Source organism: Mus caroli, chromosome 5 (assembly GCF_900094665.2).
Source record: "Mus caroli chromosome 5, CAROLI_EIJ_v1.1, whole genome shotgun sequence".
Taxonomy (NCBI): Eukaryota; Metazoa; Chordata; class Mammalia; order Rodentia; family Muridae; genus Mus; species Mus caroli.
In genome coordinates, this window is record NC_034574.1 from 98,505,136 (window position 1) to 98,522,616 (window position 17,481).

A 17,481-nucleotide genomic window follows, 5' to 3' on the forward strand; every position below is an offset into this window, starting at 1 on the left:
GCTAGCAGCCAGGTGCTTCCAGATGTTAATGGCCTCTGATTATAGGCATGCATATACTTCTGGGACTTGTTATCCTTGGGGAAAGACAGTGTCTATCTGATGTTCACTGTTGCTAATGTGTGCCACCATGAGATCAGGCCATGGTGCCTGTCTCTGAGGACTTACAGTGTTTAGGCATTTACTTGGTCTATATAATAATGACACCAGTGGTATCTCGCATTCCTCAAGCCAAAAAAAAAAACTTTCTATTGATTTATATTCACAAGATATGCCTGATGTCTGTTTTCTGTGAATCATATAGAATATATGCTATTATATATACTAACTAATGGTAGGTACCTTCTACCATGGAGGAAGTTCACACATATACAATATATATGTTATCTTCTTCACTGAGAAAGATCCTGGTTTCTGTACAGTCCTATTGGAAGCTCTTATTTCCATCCTCAAGGACACAAACTCTTTGACCTGATCAGTGGGGGTTGTGGGTCCATCACTTGGAGCCAGTATGTGATGCACCAGTCTGTGATGCTGATAACTGGGAGGCTGAGGGGGGTGTATGATGCTATATTGGTAACTCTGCATCATTGATTTTTCTTTCTTTTGACTCGCTACATATAAAACTTCACCTCTGTACTCATTATTTACTCACCATCTTGTAAGTTTTGAGCACCCTCACTAAAAGGACACAGTCCAGACAACAGAGTATCGATTGTCCAGTGCCGGGGGGCAGGGTGCATTTTGCCTTGTTTCTTTTTACAACTAATAAGGACAAACCTTTTGCTCGGTTCTTGTGGGTGTGCGCATGTGTGTTCCAAAATACCACAGCCGTGAGCTGATAAATAGGGGCTCTGACAGTGTGCTTCAGCCCTAGCTGGTACTTAGTGTCTTAAACCAACCCATGGACTTTATGATGTTGCCTAACCATTCCATAAGTTTTAAACGCCATCATTAAGAGGGAATCTAGAGAGTTGGCTATTATGTAGTACGGTTAGGGAGAAACTGAGCAGGCTGCGAAAACATGCAAAGGCTCCTGAAGAAACTCAGTAATACATAGTGCCAGGAGCCAACCCAAAAAGACTACATGGTATCTGATTCAACTGTGGAACATCCTGGAAAAGGCAAAAAAAAAAAACTGTAAAGAGGGTAGAAATGCCAGTGTTTGGGTTGTCTTAATTAGGGTTTTACTGCTGTGAACAGACACCATGACCAAGAAAAGTCTTATAAGGACAATATTTAATTGGGACTGGCTTACAAGTTCAGAGGTTCAGTCCATTATCATCAAGGTGGCAGTATGGCAGCATCTACGCAGTCATGGTGCAGGCAGAGCTGAGAGTTCTACATCTTCAACTGAAGGCTGCTAGTGGAAGACTGGCTTCTAGGCTATTAGGATGAGGGTCTTAAAGCCCACACCCACAGTGACACACCTACTCCAATAAGGCCACACCTCCCAATAGTGCCACTCCCTGGGTCGAACAAATTCAAACCATGGCAGGGATTGAGGGCAGAATTCTGGAAAGGCTGGAAATCGATAGGCTAAACACAGAAGGCTTGTAGGGCAGTGAGACTGCTCTACAGGATAACATAGTGATGAAGAAGTCACAGCTTTGGCCAGACCAGTAGATACTCAAGACCAAGTGAGACCTCTAAAGTGACTGTGGACTTTGGGTAATAATGGCATGTCAATATAGATTCATCTTATACATTGTTATAGTGTAGTACCATTAGGGGTGCTGGTAAAGGAGTCTGCGTAGCTATGAAGGAGAGAGTTATGGGATATCTTTACCTTCCTCTCTATTCTGTCGATCTAAAACTTTTCTTAAAAAAAAAAAACAAGTCATTTAAGTAACTGAGGGGGATGCACGTGCACACAGGCAGGAAGCGATGGCACCACACAGTTTTGCTTTCCCATTTCCCCTGGAAACAAAGACCTTGTTTGTCCTAGTGACTGTGATGAAACGTGTGGTTCTCACGAATGTCTATTTTTGCTCTCTGGGGTAATTGTCCCCAGATACACAGGGCCGGGTGTGGAGGATAGCAGGCTTATGAATAAGACATTTGCTAAGCCCCAAAGGGTTGGTTCCTTCAACCCTATCTGCCCTGACCTTTTAGTTTCTTCTCATTCCCTGAAAGGTTTTATGATACTTAAAAATTCCCAGTAACCTCGAAACAAAGTCTGCACTCTCTGAATTAATCCTTCTGCTGCCAAAGCAAGGCAGGTGCCTGTTGGCCATGGTTCCCTTTCCTCGGGGATCTGGCTTCAGGGAAACTGAACTCAAGTTTGATCCTTCTCGGATACCTCAGTGGCTTGAGAGTAACTTCCCTCCTGGTTTATCCCTCCGCTCAGGAGAAGCGAGTAAAGGCAGTCTGCCTCCCTGGCAGCTCTCATTTTCACCCAGTGCCACCTTTTGTTCCTGTCTTCGGAACCTGCTGTGTAGGTTCGCAACGTCCATTCCCCAATGCCCTATCCAAGTCTAGAGACTTCAAGAGCCAATCAGTATAGTTGTACCTCCTCCCTGGAGCCTCCCCTGCTTCCTCCATGCCCAAGATCTTACTACACTCCCTAGGCTGTCACCATAGAGGGCATACTGCCTCTTGTATTCTCTCTTTTTGTTTTTGCTTTTTTTCTTTTCTTTTATTTTTTTATCAGATATTTTCTTTATTTACATTTTAAATGTTATCCCCTTTCCTGGTTTCCCTCCCTCCCAGAAACACCCTATCACATCCTCCTCCCCCTGCTTTTATGAGAGTGTTCCTCCACCCACCCACTCCCACCTCCCCACCCTCTATTCCCCTACACTGGGGCATCTATCGAGCCTTCATAGGAGCAAGGACCTCTCCTTCCATTGATGCCTGATAAGGACATCATCTGCTACTTATGTGGCTGGAGCCATGTGTGCTCCTTTGTTGATGGCTTAGTCCCTGGGAGTTCTGGGGTGTCTGGTTGGTTGATATTGTTGTTCTTCCTATTGGGTTGCAAACCCCTTCAATTCCTTCAATCCCTTTTCAGAGGCTGCTAGCATCTGCCTCAATATGTGTAAGGCTCTGGCAGGGCCTCTCAGGAGACAGCCATATCACTTCCTTTGGTCTTTTACATCTCTAGCAAGGCTGCAGAGCAACCATCTCCCGGGCCTCTTTGCTTTTGCTACACTGTATCATATAGCAGATACTTGGTAGGCTTTAGATGATAAAGGCGCTTCCTTGGTGTCTCTGAAAAAACTGTGGCGAATACAACTTGGAGAAATAGTTCTTGCTGCATCTTAAGATAACAGAAATAACTTGATTTGCTCTGTCTGACTTAGGATACTTCTGGTTATCAGTGCTTTAGGGTATAGTATTTAGTATCAGCTAGTGCATCTCTGTGAATATAAGTGGAGGATGAAAGAGTTAAAACATGGATGTATATTTAATATCAAGATTTGTCAAGACATTAACATTATAATAAATCTGTGTTGCTTGGCTCATGCCAAAATTGAACTTACACTCTTTCCAGTAAAAAGTCACCTCTTTCCATCAAAGGCTGAGTATCTTCAATATACTTGACCTGCTTTTTTATTGGTCTAGTCTACCAGTTTGGATCAAGTCTGCCATAGCTGCACTGGAATTGTAGCTCAGTTGGTAGAATCCTTGCCTAACGTGTACAAAGCTCTAGGTGCAGCTTTGACCAAACCAAGTACATGCCTCAGCACTTGGAAGGAAGGGACAAGAAGATCATGAGTTCAAGGTCACCATCAGCTACTTAACAAATCCAAGGTCATGCATCTGGGACCCTTTCTCAAAAGAAATATCTACCCAGTGGCAATAGTCAGTAACTTGTCTCATAACTGGAGACTCATAACTTGCCCAAGTGCTGAGGGTGAGTGACTGAATGTTCAATCCGAAATGGGCCCCCTAACCAGCAGCTTGTAGATTACAAAATAAGAAGGGCAGAAAGAATGTAAGAGCCAGAGGATAGGAAGGGGGCATGAGATGCTGTCTAAGGACCATGACATGGCCGTGGCATTCATAAGTGCATAGCAGATGTATGAGAAGAGCTCCAGTGTGAAAGGCAGGCAGACTAGTGCAGACCCTTCCCTTGCTGTGAAGCTGTTGGTAGTTGGTGTCTACTTTAAGGAGTCATGGGTTAGCGAGATGAATCAGCAGGTAAGAGCACTGACTGCTCTTCCAAAGGTCCTGAAATCAAATCCCAGCAACCACATAGTGGCTCACAACCACCAGTAATGAGAACTGACGCCCTCTTCTGGTACAGTATATTTATGTATGAAAATAAATAAATAAATCTTTGGGCCTGAGTGAGCAAGTTGACCGGAGCAAGCAGAGGTCCTAAAAATTCATTCCAAAAAAAGAAGAAGAAGAAGAAGGAGGAGGAGGAGGAGGAGGAGGCTCTTGCCTTCTTGCTCCCTCTCTCTCTCCTCCCGCCCCCTCCCCCCTCTCCTGACTGGCCTCTATTCCTCTCCCCTCTCTCTCTCTCTCTCTCTCTCTCTCTCCCCCCCCTCACTTTCTCTGTCTCTACTATCCTCTTAACTCCCCTCCTCATGTCCTGAATAAACTCTATTCTATACTATTAAAAAAAAAAAAAAAGAATGGGAGTCATTTTTCTTCAGGGATGTGCTCAATGGTCGGTTGTCATGTTCCAGTAGGTATCTCACACCTATGGGCACTCAGGCATCATTAATTGAACAGAGTGTTACTTAAAATAAAAAGAGACATAATAGTGGGACGGGAGAATTGGGAAGTGAGAGAGAAGATTCGTGTTGTACATGGTAAAGACATATTGTGTATGTATACGAAATTACCAACGAAAAATATTCTTTTTAAAAAATCTGCCTTAGCAGCATACACGGGCTGGTCCAAGGCCCGAGCTGTATATAGCAGAGGATTGCCTGGTCTGGCCTTGGTAGGAAAAGATTTGCCTAACCCTCAAAAGACTTGATGCCCCGGGGAAAGGGGATAGGGGGGTAGCACCCTCTCAGAGGCAAGGAGGAAGGGTAAGGAACTGGGAGGGATTGAGAAGGGGGCAACAGCTGGAATGTAAAATAAAATAATTAATTAAAAAATAAAGACTAGGGACTGGAGAGATGGCTCAGGGGTTAAGAGCACTGACTGTTCTTCCAAAGGTCCTGAGTTCAAATCCCAGCAACCACATGGTGGCTTACAACCATCCGTAACAAAATCTGATGCCCTCTTCTGGAGTGTCTGAAGACACACTACAGTGTACTTACATATAATAAATAAATGAATGAATGAATAAATAAATAAATAAGTCCTGTTTTTTTTTAAATAAAATAAAAACTATTAACATCACACACACTCAAAAATCTGCACTTGGGTGATGGTGGCACAGAACTTGGGAGGCAAAAGTAGGTGAATCTCTGAGTTTCAGCCTAGCTTGGTCTGCAGAGGGAGTTCCAAGACAGCCAGTGCTATTATGCAGAGAAACTTTGTCTTGGGTTAAAAAAAGACAGAGAGAGAGAGAGAGAGAGAGAGCCAGGCCATGGTGGCTCCGCCTTTAATCCCAGCACTTGGGAGGCAGAGGCAGGCGAATTTCTGCGAGGCCATCCTGGTCTGCAGAGTGAGTTCCAGGACAGTCAGGGCTATACAGAGAAACCCTGTCTCGGAAAAAATAAATAAATAAATAAAATAAAGAGAGAGAGAGAAACTGCCGTAACCAAACTGAGCAGCAACATTGTAACCAATGTAAAGCCCTGTCAAAAGACAGGCTATAAGCCACAGACTAAGGAATTCATGGAATTGAGAGTGAATGCTGTATCTTGTCTAACTTTGTTAGTAATGTATGCACATGATTGTGGAAAACCTTGTAAAATGCTGGCCTTCAAAACGTTTACCCAGTTTATATGCAGAGTGGTGATGGATAAGATAGCGAAGCACACAGGTGGGCTGCAAACCCAGACAAGCGTGTCCTTGGAGCAGGATCAGAACACTGAGTGGGCTAAATCAACTACCAGGCTTTCTTCCAAAACTGAATGCACCAGACAGGACCTTGGCTCCAGCCAGGAAAGGGAACTAGAAAGGCTCCAAGCAAGATAAGAGCCTGGAGTCTGGTCACTCTTTGAAGCCAAAGCCCCCATTCCCAGAAGGATCTGGAAAGAACAGTAACTGGCCAGATGCTGGTGCCTCGAGGGACTGCCCTAGGGTTCCTCCTAACCGGCCGAGCTCCACTCAGCCTGCTCTTCATGGGCCTGTCTCCAGCATGGGCCTAGCAGCTGACAAGGTTCCAGTGAACCACCAGCACTCTGTGAGAAGGCCCAGGAATGGCCCCAGGGCCAGGTGGATGCAGAAATCACAAGAGCACAGCCAGGCAATGGAAACCCACCTCCCAATGCAAACGCCTCTTCCCCAGAATGGGTGAAGAAAACAAAAAATGCTGAGATCAAGCTGGGTTGGACACATGCATGATCCCAGGTGGCCAAGGCAGGAGGATTACCATGAGTTTGAGGTCAGTTTGCACTGAATAGTGTGACTCCTTGCCTCAGAAGGAAATGGGAATTTTTTTTCTTTTAAGGAAAACTAACATTAAAATTAACAGAAGACCGATTTCATCAAGGTCAGATCATGTTCTGAAACAATGGACCATAGATTTTAAACGATTCTATTTAGAATGAATAAAGAGACAGTGTTTTAACTGCAACAGCAATGAAAGCTATCAGGTAGCTGTGACGAGACAAGAGTGGATAAATAGGAGACATGTGAAAATCTTGGAAACCAAAAGTTGGTGGGGAATGGGAGGTGAAATTGTGTGCAGGCTGCCTTCAAACACAGCCCCCAAACCAACACCTACAAAAGTGAACTTTAAAACATTAGCTAAAGGCTGAAGACATGGCTCAGTAGTTATAAGAGCGCATCCAAAGGACCAGGGTTTAATTCCAGGCACCCACATGGCAGGTCACAACTGTCTGTTCCAGCCAATCCAATGGCACCTTCTGGCTTCTTTGGACACCAGACACAAATATGGTACACAGACATGCAGGCAGGCAAAGCATCCATACACATAAAATACACATTAATTAAAAAAAAAAAAAACCCAACTGACAAAAACCTGTGTCCTGAACCAAGCTGCCCAAATAAGTGGTTCATTAGAAATGAGTTCTGTGTTCCCCCAGATCTGGCAAGGGAGAGGGGAGGACTGCAGAGTGCAGCCTTGCAGGGGAGAGGGACTAAAAGACAGGAACACATCGCCGGGAAGAAGAAAATGGAGCTGTGTGGTGTAGCTTTGGAAGATATTTTCTAAAAAGTCCTTTGAGCCAAGTTTGGAGCAAGGATAATCTGCATGTATCCAAAATTTAAAAGACATGAGAAAATCTAGGATTCACGGTAAAGTCTTAACAGCTATGGGGGTTGGGGGGGGAGGAGAGGGAAAGAAAGAGAGAGATTGCTCACTAAACAACTCAAATTAATTAATTGGCCGTGGACATCTTGCCAGCAAATAAGCAGGAGAAAATGAAATCGTGTTTTCAAATTTGGAGGGGAAATTACTTTCTACACGGAATTGTGAAACTCACCAGTGTATTCTGCTATTCCTCAAGAAAGAGAGCACCGTGTTCCAGCTACCACACACAAAAGACTTTAAATTGGGGTCAGCGTTTGTTAGGGAAAAGAAAGTTTTCCGCAGGACCGGGCTGGGGGTGGGGTCAGAACGGGTGGCAAGAGGTGGAAAATGTATAACATTCACTGGGAAAAAATAAAAATAAATTTTTAGTTTAAAAAAAAAAAACAAAAAAGGTTGCTGAATAGATGGCTCTGCAGCTAAGAGCACTTGTTCTTCCAGAGGACACAGATTTGTCGCCCAGCACCCATGTTGGGCAGCTCACCACCCACCCGTAACTCTAGCTCTAGGGATGTGATGCCTTCTTTTCTGGGCATCTGTTGCATCTAGACATATGTAGCATACACACACACACAGACATACAGACACACCACAAACACACACAGACATACAGACACACAGACACGCAGGCAGACAGACACATACAAATTTAAAAAGATGTTTTAAAAAGATGTTTTTTTAAAAAAGAAAGCAATAAAGACCTACCTATTCAGATGTACCAGTTATATAAAATAAGAAGAGGACTCTAGGCCTTGGGCTATATGATGTGAGTTTAGCCACTTGGTTTAATGCCTTGGTCTCTAGAACTATGAAATGGGAATCATAAACATGTTGCCTTATCAGATTAAGGTGGCGATTAAACCAGGCATGGCAACACGGGCTGGTAATGCCACCCTTTTGGGGTAGAATCAAGAGGAACAGGAGTTCAGGGTCATTCTTGGCTACATGGAGTGTCTGAAGCCGGCCTGGGCGACACAGTATCCTGTCTAATAAAATAAAATTTAAAGGTGACAATTGACAATTAATACTGATTCTAAAATATGGACAGATGGGTGTTGAGCACATCATATGTATGCTGCTGTAGTCTTTACCATCGTCATCCTCACCCCTAGAAGAGGTGGAAAAGGTGTTATCACTCCCACTCTGATAGCACCAGACGTAGGAGGACTGGCGGTGGCCCTGGGTGTCTCTCAGCAAGTATATATCTGGGAGGCGTGTGCTTGGTTGCTTGAGCTGGAGTTCAGAGTTGAGCGTCAGTCTGGTGGGCTACCCGTGCCCAGTCACCTGCTCATAGTCACACACTGTATATGCTGCAGGGGCCACTTTGCAACAATGTGTTCAGTGTCTGCCTCTGTAATCAGTGCAAAGATTTTGGCTGCCAGGAAGCCCTACCCTTGCTTAATCGCCAAAAACTGGGCTTCTAGAGATATAAACTGATTTGCTCCGTTTTCTCTGTTTTACATTTATTCATTTGTGTGCACACATGGAGATCAGTTCTCTCCTTCTACCATGTGAGTCTCTGGGCTGAAGATCCAGAGAGCAGGCTTACCAGCAAGTGCCTGTATCCCCCATCACACAGCCCCAAACCGACTTTGCCTCATTATTAGTTTCATTCATCAAAGCTTATCATTAATTTCATTCATCAAAACTTTTCCTTTCATTCACTAGTGCTCATTAATTTCATTCATAATGCTCTGAATTCTTTGGTTGCTATTCATCTTCTGGGCTGTTGCTCGTTGTTCATATTGTCCCAGGTTCCTGACTCTTTTGGTGAGGGTGACTTCTCTAATTTGATTCGAGCAGTATCTTGCCTCATCCCAGACAGGTCGTACCTTGTCTCTTCTGTATTGCACTCCTCAGAGCTGCTTGATGCTCTTACTTGATAGTCTTCTCAGCAGAGCTTGGCAGGGTAGCTGAAGGTTGTTCTCCAAGGCAGCAAATTAATGCACGAATGCATTGCTATTGGGCCTTGTTTGTGTTCTCTCATCTCTAAAGAACGTGGGGATGCTTCCGTGAGAGCCCTGTTACATCAAAGCCAGTTATGTTAATCATGCGTGTAGTGTACAACGTGGGTGGAGGAGAGGGGTAAACAGGAGGACCGGGAATTACTTCCACATTTCTTCTTTCCATCGTTTACACATTTCTCACAAGTGAAGACAACATCCAGAGCCGGCAGCTCCCCGTAAGGGCATGTACTGATTCTCAATGAGATCAAAAATACTGACTATTCCCTAAATACTCATGTTGCTATGACATGTTCCGTGTCCTGACAAGGCTGCTGCTTTGTGTCAATTCTTGATGTGGTAAACAAAATCAGATATTTCATTTTTCCATAACATGAGCTAAGAAGAAGGTCTTGCTACTGGAGTCGAATGTTATGTTCTCCAGGCAGAGGAAATGGACATTTATTGGATGTTATTGCTACTTTCTTGGCACTAATGACATTACAAGAGCTCTTTGGGTAATATAATTTGAAACTATTATTTCTGTGTTTCAGGTCATGCAAGACAAGATCATCTGCCTTCCAAAAAGAGTGCAGCCTGCTCAGAACCACTCCTCCCTTTCCAATGTCTCCCAGGCAGTTATCAGTGCCACCCCGCTGCCCCCACCTAAACCCTCACCGACCAACCCCGCGACCGTGGAGATGAAGGGACTGAAGACAGACCTGGACCTTCAGCAGTACAGTTTCATCAACCAGATGTGCTACGAGCGAGCCCTCCACTGGTATGCCAAGTACTTCCCATACCTGGTGCTCATCCACACCCTGGTCTTCATGCTCTGTAGCAACTTCTGGTTCAAATTCCCTGGATCCAGTTCCAAAATCGAACATTTCATCTCCATCCTGGGGAAGTGCTTTGACTCCCCGTGGACCACACGGGCTCTCTCCGAAGTATCTGGAGAGGACTCCGAAGAGAAGGACAACAGAAAAAACAACATGAACAGGTCCAGCACCATCCAGTCTGGTCCCGAGGGCAACCTGGTCAAGTCCCAGTCTCTCAAGTCAATTCCTGAAAAGTTCGTGGTTGACAAATCTGCTGCGGGGGCTCTGGACAAGAAGGAAGGTGAGCAGGCCAAGGCCTTGTTTGAGAAGGTGAAGAAGTTCAGACTGCATGTGGAAGAAGGGGATATCCTGTACGCCATGTACGTGCGACAGACTGTGCTGAAGGTCATCAAATTCCTAATCATCATTGCCTACAACAGTGCCCTGGTTTCCAAAGTCCAGTTCACAGTGGACTGTAACGTGGACATCCAGGACATGACGGGCTATAAGAACTTTTCTTGCAATCACACCATGGCTCATTTGTTCTCTAAGCTCTCCTTTTGCTACCTGTGCTTTGTAAGCATCTACGGCCTGACGTGCCTTTACACCTTATACTGGCTGTTCTACCGTTCTCTGAGGGAATATTCATTCGAGTATGTCCGGCAGGAGACGGGAATCGATGACATTCCGGATGTGAAAAATGACTTTGCTTTCATGCTCCATATGATAGACCAGTATGACCCTCTCTATTCCAAGCGGTTTGCAGTGTTCCTGTCTGAAGTCAGCGAGAACAAGTTAAAACAACTCAATTTAAATAACGAGTGGACCCCGGACAAACTGCGGCAGAAGCTGCAGACAAATGCCCACAACCGCCTGGAGCTGCCGCTGATCATGCTGTCTGGCCTCCCGGACACCGTGTTTGAAATCACAGAGTTGCAGTCTCTGAAGCTGGAGATCATTAAGAATGTCATGATCCCCGCCACCATCGCCCAGCTAGACAACCTGCAGGAGCTCTGTCTGCACCAGTGCTCCGTCAAGATCCACAGCGCCGCGCTCTCCTTCCTGAAGGAGAATCTCAAGGTCCTGAGTGTCAAGTTTGATGACATGAGGGAGCTGCCCCCCTGGATGTACGGCCTCCGGAACCTGGAAGAGCTCTATCTGGTTGGCTCTCTGAGTCACGACATCTCCAAAAATGTCACCCTGGAGTCTCTGCGGGACCTCAAAAGCCTTAAAATCCTTTCCATCAAGAGCAACGTCTCCAAGATCCCTCAGGCCGTGGTGGATGTGTCCAGCCACCTCCAGAAGATGTGCGTCCACAATGACGGCACCAAACTGGTGATGCTTAACAACCTGAAGAAGATGACCAACCTGACGGAGCTGGAGCTGGTCCACTGCGACCTGGAACGCATCCCCCACGCCGTGTTCAGCCTGCTCAGTCTCCAGGAGCTGGACCTGAAGGAGAACAACCTCAAGTCCATAGAGGAGATCGTGAGCTTCCAGCACTTGAGAAAGCTGACCGTGCTCAAACTGTGGTATAACAGCATCGCTTACATTCCAGAGCACATCAAAAAACTGACCAGCCTGGAGAGACTGTTTTTCAGCCACAATAAGGTAGAGGTGCTTCCCTCCCACCTCTTCCTGTGCAACAAAATCAGATACCTGGACTTGTCCTATAACGACATCCGCTTCATCCCGCCCGAAATCGGAGTTCTGCAAAGTTTACAGTATTTCTCCATCACTTGTAACAAAGTGGAGAGCCTCCCAGATGAACTCTACTTCTGCAAGAAACTTAAAACTTTGAAGATTGGGAAAAACAGCCTCTCCGTACTTTCACCAAAAATTGGAAATCTACTATTTCTTTCCTACTTAGACATCAAAGGCAATCACTTTGAAGTCCTCCCTCCTGAGCTGGGAGACTGCCGGGCTCTGAAGCGAGCCGGGCTAGTTGTGGAAGATGCTCTGTTTGAGACTCTGCCCTCAGATGTCCGGGAGCAGATGAAAGCAGACTAACTTATTTTTCATCAGAATATGACTGAAACATGCTTCTACCAAATACAATATAAAGAATTAGGTAGTCCTAATGCCTTTCCTATATTATTATTTTTTTCCTTTTCCACACAAGACAACATGTACACAAAGATTGAGTAAGGAGTATGTATTTTTTAATAAAAATTTAATTGTATTTTTTCAATATTAATATTTTAAAGTTTTATTTGTCCCGGAAGCTGACGTATCTGTTATTGATTCTGCCAGCAGGAATGGGTAGTTCCACCTGGCTTTGGTTTTGCTTTCTCACTTGAGTTCATTCTTGTAAAAGGAAAGGAATCATAGGTCTCATGAATTTTGGCATCTTCTAAATGGGTGAAGATACTTTGCCAACACCATCTTTACTTTCTTTCTACCAGTCCGAGCTCTTGGTGAGTCTCATCATGTGTACCAAGAAGTTGTGCCAGTGGTTTTACTGTCAGCCACCGCCTTTGCTGGTCAGGAGGCGCCACTCTATAGGAAACTCCAGACTCTGAGCTCACACAAGTGCACTGTCACAGAGTATTACCCTGAAAAGCCCCCTGCTTCTGACACTGTTCATTGTATCATTTCCTAAACAACAGTTTCAGTTAGCCTAGGACAGGCTTTTGAAGTGGGTGAAGAAAGCAACCCCCTGTGATTGTGGTCCTTGTGTGCATGTATCATTTGGTGTCTCACTGATCTGTATTTTTTTTTTAACCAACATCCTAAAATATGTCGTCAAAAATTAAATACAACCACTACCCCCATCCACCTCAGTATTGCCATGTGGTACTGTTGAACAACCTTAGGGAAATTAGATTTTATTTCAATATTCTAGCAGATAATTACATTTTAAATCATAGAATTAGAAGCCTGTTTTGAGTAATTTAATCACTTTTGATGCCTTGATATGTGGGTGCATCCGATGGAAAACAATCTTGCTACTAAGGCACTCTGTTAGAAAGCTGATGTATTCCATGCAGGCCCCGCCCCTTCCTTTGTTAGAAGGCTGATCTATTCCACGCAGGCCCCGCCCCTTCCTCTGTTACAAAGCTGATGTATTCCACGCAGGCCCCGCCCCTTCCTCGGACCCTGTGCAGAGATATCAATTCACTTTCTGCCTGCTGAATAAAACAACCCACTGTGTACCTAAGCATAGTCATCAGCTTCCCGCAAGCCTGCCCTCAGTGCAGATGTCAGTGCAGCAAGCACGGGAACTCTCAGCTCTCTGCTAAAGATCGCACCTCATTTAGCCAAGTGCTGTGACTAACCTCTGAGTGTTCTCACTTCGCAATAGTTCCCACCTGGTGGCTAGCAAAGCTTTTAGTTCCCACCTGGTGGCTAGCAAAGCTTTTAGTTCCCACCTGGTGGCTGGCAAAGCTTTTATTGATCTTTCTTTTCCTAAAATCCAGCCTAGTGTGGAGACTACACACTATGTGAGTTACATAGTCCACCAACTGACCTACGGAAAAGTTTAACACTGAAGGTAGGAAGACGATTTGACTTCTGAAACCCTGTTTTGAAGAACGTTTTCTTGGCCCCCATGACCTTGCCCAGACCTGTTTTTTTTTTTTTTTTTTTTTTTTTTGTGACATGTAGACATAGACAAGACATACCTGGGAAGCACATGGTCCTCATGGGAGTTAAGATAGAGAGCTTGGGGGGGGGGGGATAGCTCAGTGACAAAGCACTTGACCAGAGCTGAGCCCCGTACCTGAGTTTAGCGACCTGACACTACAAAACAGACAAGGGAACAAGACTCATCACTCTGTGTGAAGGGCCAGCCCTGTGCAAGCGCTTCTATTTCAGTCATGATTTCTTTAAACCTGGAATTAAAATAATAATAATAATTTGAAGTACTAGTATGACTATACTTATAGGAAGAAATATTCAATTTTAGAATATCGAATGGTATGAATCATGTGTCATGTTCAGAAAAGCTCTGCCTTAAAGAACTTAAAGGCGGATTGTCTGTTATTGAGCATGAGTAACTTGTTGTTGGAATGCAAATTGAACCAATGAATGCACCCTTTTGATTGTTAAAACTTATGGTTATTTCTAATATCACCCTTCAGAAGGGATCTATTCAAGTTAAATACCATAGTTATACTGAAGTCTTTCTCTGGCATTAACTGAAAATCCTATATGGGTTCATAACTGAAGCAAATCGCCAATAATTCAATTTTATCAAGCTTCCAAATAATTTGTTTTATCTTCATAATGATTTCACAGGCTGACTCCCAACCTAAGTTGTAAATAACATTCAATAAGGCAGTATAATTTTTAGACTTTCTTTTAACTAAGAGTAAAATACTCATAGATCTTTCTATTAGATTTTATAAAACTCCCAAAGCCTCAATCTCTGAAGAGTTTGAACTTTCTGATCCTCATCCTTTTTAATACAGTAAACTTTTGTTCTCACTCTTGAGTAAAATGCTTTCAGTTACTGTCCAGCCTTCCAACGAGAAACTCAGGTGCCTGAACCACTGGCTTTTCTAATGTTCTCTGATCTAACTTAGTGCAGAGAGGCTGTCTGCCTCCTCTCTCTCTCTCTCTCTCTCTCTCTCTCTCTCTCTCTCTCTCTCTCTCTCTCTCTCTCTGTTTTCCAAGTGCTCTTGCTGAGAGGATCAGCTCTCTGTCCAACCTCCAACTCACAACAAACTGCTGTATAAATCACAAATGTGCCATCTGGACTCTTAACTCCGGGGGTGACTTCAAGCTCAAGGTGGCCATGCTGTACAGTGAGGTAGCTGTCTGGTGGTGCTCTGGTTGAAAAGTCCTAATAGAACCCCACCTAAGGGACCAGCAAGGTGGTCCTGAGGGTGAATGGCAGCACTTGCCATCCACCTGAGGTCCTGAGCTTGCTCTTCAGGATCCACGCAGTGGAAGGAGACAACCAACTCCTGTCAGTTGTCCTCTGACAGGTGCCACAGAGTGAGCACCTACATCAGACGCGCACAAACTAATTAATGTAGATTTTAAATCATAGAAAAAACACACACACACACACACACACACACCCAAGAATGTAACACCTCAGAACAGAATTGTGTTCTCTCATTCCACTTTGATCTGGTTTTGAATATCAGAATTCTCAATGAGATAAACTGTGGTGTACATGAGATTCCTTGCATTGCCCACCCAGCCCTTCTCTGCTGTTACAATGAGCTCCGACAGTCTCCGCGGTGTCCTAAGCAGCAAACAGACCTTTTCAGGCTCTTTTGGAAATGTCCCTGCCTCAGGGAGGTTGTTCATTTTGATCACAGGCCCCGCTCTGAAGGGTCTGAAACATGGACTCTTCCTTAGGTTTCTTAAACAAAAGAAGTCCAGTTTCTTTCAGTATGCTAGTTTATGGCTTTAATTTATCTCACTCTCTAATCCAATTTTCATACTAAATACTGATCAACGGTATTGGCATTTCAGCAGTAACATTATGGCTCATCAATACAAAAGTCCATTAGCACTTCTCATGCAAACCTTGTTGATGTCACTTCAGTTTTTCATAAAGTGAATTAAGTCTACCTTAAAGAGTTTACACTGGGGCAGAATCTTCAAGAACTTCATACTCAAGTGAACAAAATGTCTACCACTGAGGAAACTTCTAGAAGAGTCGATGGGATGGTTGCACCTTTTCTGTTTAGAGATATAGTAAGAAATCCCAGTCTTACCTAGAGCTGCCATGAGTTTTCAGATTTAGCTCTCAGTCTTCTGATATCAGCCTCCCAAACAAGTATCTGCTCCCATCCAGTCCCCTTCCCAAAGTCACCCACTAATAAAGATGGCATTCTTAGAATTATCTGAGTGAGAGAGAAGAGAGTATCCCTCTGCCCCCAAGGAATTATTTTTTAATCAGAAGGGTATATAACATTGGACAGCTTGACTTATTGACCAGATAGCAGCCACTATGTATTTAGGGTTTGGTTTGGTTTTGGAGCCAAGGTCTTGCTTTTTAACCCAGGCTGACCTTAAACTTGAGAGCCTCTTGCCCCGGCTTCCTGGACACTGGATTACAGGTGTTTACTGCACACCTGGCCTGCGTGGTTTATAGTTAGATTCGTTTGTGTCTTTGGCCCCCTGCCGCACTGCTCTTTGGGGTTGACACCCCATGCCTTATGTGCTTGCTGGTGTTTGGTTTGCATTTGTTTACTATGTTCATGTGCATTCAGATTGCCAAATGCTGGCAAACTTCTTGGACTGTCGAGAAAAAGGACTGATCGTTGATTTGTCAGAATACATGTTCATGAAAGGAAATGTCTTAATGTTATCTCGCTGTGTGGTGTATAGGAACAAAAATAAATAAAGTCATTTTTGTAACATATCTTGAGGATCCATCCTTTCATACTTTTAGAAATCATGCGTATCTTTTGTTTTTAAGCCATTACCAAGGTTCTCTGGGCTGCAGGAAATAGGCTCATTTGCTCTTTACCATGGAAGCTAGTTTTTATCATTGTAACGAATTGTTTCCTTCCTGAATTCGCTGTCCTGCATCTACATAAGGTGTCCCAGGAGTTTCATTTGTGTAATTACTGAGTTAATGTATAATCTGGAGTACGGTTTTTGTACGTTTGCCAAATCAGATTGTACAATGGCTATCCAGCTCAACCTTCATTAAATACCCTTATGATAATAACGGTAGTTACCTAAAGGAGTAAGAACGATCCTGGGCATCCAGAGAGGCATCCTCCAATTCAGCGGTTCTCAGCCTGTGGGCCATTCTGATGGTTCAGAGATTCCAGAAACAAGCAAAACATGGACTCTCTCTTTTTTATTCATTGTAGAATTAATTTTATTTTAAATCAACTTACATCCAGACATACACTATTATTGTGTTTGAAACCAGGCATTGTGGCTTACATATGTGATCTGACTGGAAAATTAAGACAGGAGGTTATGAGTTCAAGGCCACATCCAGCTTCACAGCAAGACCCTGTCTCAAAATTAAATAAGCAAATAAATTTTAAAGTAAGTGTTTGGATCTTATTACAAGTTTCAGGAATATAGATCTTGAGGGAAAAAGATTCACATGTACATTTTGCATTCTGTATTTAAACCACAGTTACAACCTAAAAAATGAGCTTCCAAGAAGTGAGCCTGAAGCCGGGCGTGGTGGCTCACGCCTTTAATCCCAGCACTCGGGACGCAGAGGCAGGCGGATTTCTGAGTTCGAGGCCAGCCTGGTCTACAAAGTGAGTTCCAGGACAGCCAGGGGCTACAGAGAAACCCTGCCTCAAAAAAAAAAAACAAGGAAAAAAAAAAGGAAGCCATGTAGAGCAGTCTAAAAATGTTTATGTCACGGGGCTTTTCTGTGACCGTTTTAGCAGAGAACCAATTTGTTTTTATCAGCTCGCCCCAGGACCCCTACTCTGTG

The 17,481-nt window shown here is 44.1% G+C and overlaps 1 protein-coding gene across 1 annotated transcript in view; it reads left to right on the forward strand.

Moving 5' to 3' along the window:
• Lrrc8c (leucine rich repeat containing 8 VRAC subunit C) overlaps window positions 1–16,429 on the forward strand; it is a 101,306-nt gene extending 84,877 nt beyond the window's left edge. Inside the window, exon 4 of the mRNA XM_021162448.2 lies at window positions 9,843–16,429. Coding sequence (XP_021018107.1) covers window positions 9,843–12,116 — 2,274 coding nt within the window. The 3' untranslated portion in view covers window positions 12,117–16,429. The remainder of the gene's footprint in view (window positions 1–9,842) is intronic.
• Window positions 16,430–17,481: the final 1,052 nt, after the last annotated feature.